General features: G+C 44.3%; 1 protein-coding gene across 1 annotated transcript in view; it reads left to right on the top strand.

Moving 5' to 3' along the window:
- gspt1l (G1 to S phase transition 1, like) overlaps positions 1–6,763 on the top strand; it is a gene marked incomplete at its 5' end in the record, with an annotated part of 8,875 nt that extends 2,112 nt beyond the window's left edge. The window contains 8 exon segments of the mRNA XM_005943109.2: positions 876–1,030; positions 1,453–1,593; positions 1,689–1,782; positions 2,505–2,585; positions 2,825–2,998; positions 3,232–3,321; positions 4,768–4,936; positions 6,109–6,763. Coding sequence (XP_005943171.2) covers positions 876–1,030; positions 1,453–1,593; positions 1,689–1,782; positions 2,505–2,585; positions 2,825–2,998; positions 3,232–3,321; positions 4,768–4,936; positions 6,109–6,161 — 957 coding nt within the window.

Here is a 6,763-nt window from a genome sequence, read left to right as displayed (position 1 = left end):
TTCTTATATTGCAAACATTTGCACTGTTATCAGTATTTGCACTATTTTATATTATTTTTGACAATCTTTAAAGTCATTATTCAACACGTTGTTATTGTTAAATAAATATCGTCAAATAATCGAGATCATCATTTTTGCCATAATCGAGCAGCCCTAGCTCAGATGTTTTCTGAGAATTTGGAGTAAAAGTATAACACAACTGCGTAACATGGCAGTTTAACAATAACTAAAGGAAGTTAACACTGTAACTCATTAGAAGTTGAGGTGTTATCACATAATAAAGCTGGAAACTTTTCTGCCTGAGTCTTTTAGCCAGCTGTCCTGTTTTCCCGTTCATCGTGGGCTCTTCCTGTCAGGCAGCAGCTGGTGATCCTTGCTTGAGTTATTTGTTTGCTCCTGGTTGCACATCATCAGCTAACTCTTCCTTGCAATGCCTTCACACCCTGCCTGTGTTTTTGCCTCAGGTGAAGAGTTTGGTTCCATCTTTATTCAGTATAACCAACCTCTCAAAAACATCTGTGTCCATAGTTGTTCGTACACACTCCCTCTATAGTGTTTATGAAGGAGTATCTGTGCTTAACATACTTTCCCTCCAAGTGCTCCAAAGTATGACAGGATTGAAAAAACGACACTACTAGTTACTGAACCCTTTAAACTTGGACAAAGTTAAAAGTATAAAAATGTCAGTGCTCAGAATTATTCATGTTCATAACCCTGTGGTGAGCTGCTCAGTGTGTGCCGTCCTTACCGTGTGACAGCTGGGATAGGCTAAGCTCTAACGTCTTTATTGTTTTGTTGTTAATGCATTTGTGTTATCTGTTTCATGACGTTACACCAGGCTGCAGCACAAAGTGAGTGAGTGTTTTGTCCCACAGGTGATATCTGCCAGGAAAGGTGAATTTGAAACCGGCTTTGAGAAAGGTGGACAGACACGGGAGCATGCCATGTTGGCCAAAACAGCCGGAGTCAAGCACCTGATAGTTCTGGTGAATAAAATGGATGATCCTACTGTCAACTGGAGCCTGGAAAGGTTTGGACACTGAACAGCAGCTAAAGTCTGCATGTATACATATACGCACATGTCTGACTGGCTTACACTGTAATCTGTAATTAGAGCATTAGTGGGTTTACTTTTATTAATAACAATAGTAATGTAGAGTTTAACACTGTCCTGAGTCGTCTCATGCAGCGATTACTGGGAATCCACATTCTCTGTTCTGCTGGCCTCTACATGCTGTTTCATTTTTACTTCAATAGGAGTTTGAAATAAATGCTTGTTTATTGTGGGAGACTGAATCAGAGGTTAATTCCACTCATCCTGTCAGCATTTGACCTCACTGGTGCTGCACGTGCCACATTGTCCTCCACCCACTGCTGATACATGTGGTGGTCACTTTGTGTCATGCTGCTGTCCTTTGAAGAGCTTTACATCCACCCTGTCTGAACCCGCAGGTACGAAGAGTGTAAGGAGAAACTGGTGCCATTTTTAAAGAAAGTGGGCTTCAATCCAAAGAAAGATGTCCACTTCATGCCGTGCTCCGGGCTGACAGGAGCCAACCTGAAGGAGCCCGCCAACATGTGCTCGTGGTACATGTAAGTATTGCTGTGTTCCTTTTTGCACCTGTGGCGACTGAAGAGATCAGGCAAACAAGTTAAACACGAGGAATCGTTTTTGTTTTATATTGCAGAGGTCTACCTTTTATTCCACACTTGGACAGTTTGCCAAATTTTAACAGATCAAGTGACGGTCCTGTAAGATTGCCGATCGTAGACAAATACAAGGTAAGGGTCTTTCTCATTTGCACATCTAAAAGCTGCATTACAGTTTAGCGTGATTAGATTTAACCAAGAAAATTGGTTAATTCTACGAAAGGGTGGAGCTTTTGACAAAGGTTAACAAACCAAACGGGGAAAGTTTTTACGTTTGTGCGTTGATACAAACTACATGTTCTACGTGACACAGACTGCGTGTAATCTTGACGGGGCTATGAGACGGTGCGTTGTGAGCCCCTGCAGCATGATGTCATGCAGCGTATACAAACCACAAACCTAAAATCAGAAGTTACTGATTAGCTGGTTAAAGATTGACTCTGAATCGGAGCACTTCCTCTTAGCCGTCTCTGCTCTGCACAGAGTTGAAGGAGCGTGCCATCTCCCAGCATTGAAACATCATCTCAGCATGAAGTCTGACAGGCACATATGCGCTGCAACCCTGAGCTTTCCTAGACATTTGCTGACAGAAATATTAAAACATGAATGTCCGATGGAGTCCACACTGAGATTAACCGGCCTCCAGATCGTCCCAGTGTGTCTGGCATATGATAGTCTGATGCTCTCATGGCGAGTGAGTGGCCACCTCTCGTCACAGCCGCTCTTTCTAATCGTTTGCTGCCACATTGAACTTGGACATGATGTCCTGCTGCGGTGGAAGTGGAGACTTGGTCAGACTGATAGATGCACAGATTCTCTCTCAGCTGCTCTGTAACACTCTTTGTCTCCACCAGGACATGGGCACTGTGATTCTGGGCAAACTGGAGTCTGGCTCCATCAGTAAAGCACAGCAGCTGGTCATGATGCCAAACAGGGTAAGAGATCTTCTTCCATAAGCCGGAGCCAGGTGAGATTATTGCTGCTGCTCACTGGCTGTTTGCCTGTAGTTAAAATTAGAATTAGAAGCATGTATTCAGATGTAATAGGCTGCATGAAACTAACTGGTATTAAGGAAAACAAACTAGTGATATCCCACGTAGGTCCTTGCCAGTGTCACCTGTTTTGGTGTGGGGATGTGGATACACGTCTCTGTCCTGTCTCTTTATATGTGCAGCATGTGGTGGAAGTGTTGAGTCTGCTCTCTGATGACGTGGAGACGGACGACGCAGAGCCAGGTGAAAATCTCAAGCTGCGACTGAAAGGCATAGAGGAGGAGGAGATCCTCCCGGGCTTCATTCTGTGCAATGCTGAGAACCTGTGCCACTCAGGGCGCACGTTTGACGCGCAGGTTAGTGCACGTGGACGCTCTGCTGGTATTACAGGGCCCATCGACACAACATTCACAGCAAAACGCTACGTCCACGATGATTGAGCATGCATCGAGACAACGTGCACAGCAGCTGTTCACGTGGTGCGCAATGAATCTCAGGCTTGATGCCACAAGACAGTTGTTGATGTTAACAGTGAGAAAATGTTGTATGGGCAGCCTTATCCTGATCACCGGAACTCTTTCCTCTGCAGATTGTCATCATTGAACACAAATCCATCATCTGTCCAGGTTACAATGCAGTCCTTCACATTCACACCTGCATTGAAGAAGTGCAAATTACGGTAAAACCTGATGCCAGATTCTCGATGGTCTTGAGCCCCGACTCATTTCTTTATATTTAAAATATGGTGTGGATCAGGAGCTCTCCAGGCTGATGGAAAGTTGTGGACATTGGCTGCTTTTTCACTCAGTGTAAATACCTGACCGTTTTCACAGGATTTGTTTTTGCTTAAGCTGTTTAACACTGACCTGTGAATCATTCAAGCATAACAAAGATTCTGTATCAACACAAACACCAGTGTAGTGGCCTCACAAAACGGGCAACTCACCAAGGAACCAATTTGGGCCTATTTAGCCTCCTTTTCATTAGTACCTACTCGCATCGATTTCAGGATTTTTCCAGTTGTACCTGTTTGGCCAGAGTTCCAATCGATCCAAACAGGTACTAACATGCGATGTCGTCAGACTGCACGCCACCAATTGGCTGGTCAGTGGCGTCACTGACCGCTCACGAGCCATGAAAGCATCTCGTTCACGAAAATCCAAACCGCCATTTTTTTATTCTTTAAACCAGGCAACAAGAGAACTGGCTACAAAAAATAACACGAGGTCCTCAAGTGTGACAAAAAGCCACAGACCGGGATCACACCGGCCGCGTTGCTATAACGACAACTACGCACATTAGGTGGTACTCGATTGTAACAGGTAACTGTCAGTCTGAGTCGGGTAAAGGCGAGTGATCTGAGCAGGTACTAATGGAAAAGGGGCTTTTCTTACTAGCAGTCTTTAAAAAACCAAACCCCACATAATCTGTTTCATTATGAAGAAGGCCAAAGACAGCACGGTTAGACAGGCTAACAAGGTGATCCCCAAACAGCTGTCAGCTGAGAGCTTGTTGTAAAAAAAACAAAACTGCCAATGATGAAATGCTGAACCCAAACTGTTGTCAGAGTTCAGGAGGGAGGTACAGCAGTGATGTTGGTTTGGGCTGCACTGGAGATCTGATCAAAGTTATTGGAATTGAAAAAAGTACCTTCAGATTGGCAGCAGCTTCTCCAGTGATCCCAGACACACTGTCAGTGCAGCAAAAGCATAATTAAGCCAAAACACAGAGGGAAAACCATCAGTTATGGACTGGCCTTCCCAAAGCCCAGAATCCAACTTTATTGAGGAAGTGTGGGATCATCTTGACAGAGAACAGGGAAAAAGGCAGAAACGTCCAAAGAAGAGCTTTCAATGTCCTTCAAAAAGTCTGGGAAAGTGTTCTTGAACATAAGAAATGACAGAGCTGCCTCAGAGTGCATGTGCTAAAGAGTAAAGGTGCTCACACCAAATATTCACTTACATTCACTGAAATTCTGCAGTGTGTTTGCAAGCGTTTGTCTTTATCCTAGCAAAATCTAAATGAGTGGTGGCTCAAGACTTTTAGACCATATATCTTAATCTGTCCAAATGTTATACATTTGGTTTAAGATTGCTACAAATCCACATATGCTGCTTGGGTGCAGGCCTTAATCTGTCTGGTAGACAAGAAGACAGGAGAGAAGAGCAAGACACGACCACGGTTTGTGAAACAGGACCAGGTGTGCATCGCCCGTCTGCGCACAGCAGGGACCATCTGCCTCGAGACATTTAAAGACTTCCCTCAGATGGGACGGTTCACCTTACGGGATGAAGGTGTGTGTGTGCATATATATCTATCGTTCTATCTGTCTGATAATGTAGACGGTAACGAGAAAATCACTGCAGCTTGTGACCAGATCGAAGTCATTTTAATGATTGAACGGTCTACAGTTGTAACTGAACACAGTCCCAGTAGATGCAGTTCAACAGTGTTGAACAGCAGATTAGGTTCCAGCTGATACAAACACATTGCAATTGGAAAATCAAAGACACAAACTGTGCTGCTGTTACTGCACAGCTGGCCTTCATTCAGATACAACTCAGTATATGATCTCAGTAGAACCATACCACACTACAGAACACTGTCATTTAAAACATTAAAGAAAGGAATCTCTTTTTTTAAGTCAAACTTTGAACACACATGGTGATCTGTTGGCAGAGAGAGAGCTTTGTTTGTTAATTGAAACCTTTGACTTTAGTCTCAGCTAACCTGGCTTTCTGGGCTGTAGAGTCTGTGGGATTAAGACAAAGAACTTTCAAACTACATCTGCAGGAAAACTAAATTGATATGTGCAAAATAAGTTTCAGAGAGACTTTTTTCCCCCCCCCTCACATCTGTGAAGTGAAGCTCATTTCGGAGGGGGGGGGTCTCTCCCCTTCCCCTGCAGACAGGCTGGCGGATGTTCCTGCTCATGCTTCAGAGAGAAACTGTGGTGTGATGTGCTAGTGACAACCAGCTATGTGGTAAACTGGTTGGATGTGCACAGAAAACCACTATTTTATTGCTGATTGCGTCGTGCAGACATCAGCTCTGCCATCTGATTTGCTGCTCGGTCCAGCGAGGATAAATCGGGTGTCCCACTTCAGGGTGCGGGTTCGGTGATGCAGCTCAGTCTGCATCCATAAAAGGCTCTGTTGTAAGCAGCTGGTTTAAAGACTCATCAACAGTCATGCTCGTTTTTACTATTCGACTTGCAGCACAGTACACAGGTGTACAGATATACAGAGCATCTGTACTCGCAGTCAGCCCTGTGTGCATGAGGCAGCCACATTAGGATTTCTGCTTGCCTCAATGTCACTCACAGCAGGAATTACTTGCATGTATACGGAACTCATTTTTCCCTGTCTGAGCATCCTACATATAATGAAGCAGAACTCCAATAGCAGAGCCGTGTTAGGACTCACGCAATATTGAGGAGTGTTTTCTTTGTTGCTGTATGTTCCAGGGAAGACCATCGCGATCGGAAAAGTGCTGAAGCTGGTGGCTGAGCGGGACTGAAGATTGACGGCGAGTCTAAGAGTCTGAGTGAGGAGGAGCAGGCGGAGCTTGGTCTTAACCCGCCCACACTGTTATCAGTGGTGACAGCGCCTCCCTGCACGCCCCCTTTCTGCGTGCTGAAGATCAGCTTTGAAAAAGAAACTCATGTGAAAAAGAAACATGTTTTTAAGCAAATGACAAACCAAGATGATGTCCACACGAGTCGGCTTTCTCATATTGAGAGCTCAGCTATGCCATTCTGGGTTAGCCCTCCCTCCACCTCCCCCACCTCCTTACTCTGGTCTGCTTATCATACATGATTTTTTTTTTTCCCCTCCACTTTTTTTCTTTCCATAAATGACAAATGGCAGAATTTATATCTGAAAACAGATGTGGACCAGGATTCTGCTCGGAGTGTAAAATGATTTTCACAGTAACTTGCAAAGGAAATTGAAAGAACTAAACAGTTGAAACCAAATGTTGATCTTGGGTGTACATGTTTCCCTCTGCTTTTACCCAGTTTTTGGTTTCTCATGTGGCGTTCTGGCAGTGTGCTTGAGCGTGTTCAAATGTTATCAAAGCAAACAAGTATGACAATAAAACCATAAATTGGGGAAAACTAA

Source organism: Haplochromis burtoni, unplaced genomic scaffold, assembly GCF_018398535.1.
Source record: "Haplochromis burtoni strain Fernald_Lab_line unplaced genomic scaffold, NCSU_Asbu1 Contig_363, whole genome shotgun sequence".
In the NCBI taxonomy this organism is placed as follows: domain Eukaryota; kingdom Metazoa; phylum Chordata; class Actinopteri; order Cichliformes; family Cichlidae; genus Haplochromis; species Haplochromis burtoni.
The sequence above is the reverse complement of the archived record's forward strand: the minus strand, read 5'-3'. Positions and strand labels throughout refer to the sequence as shown.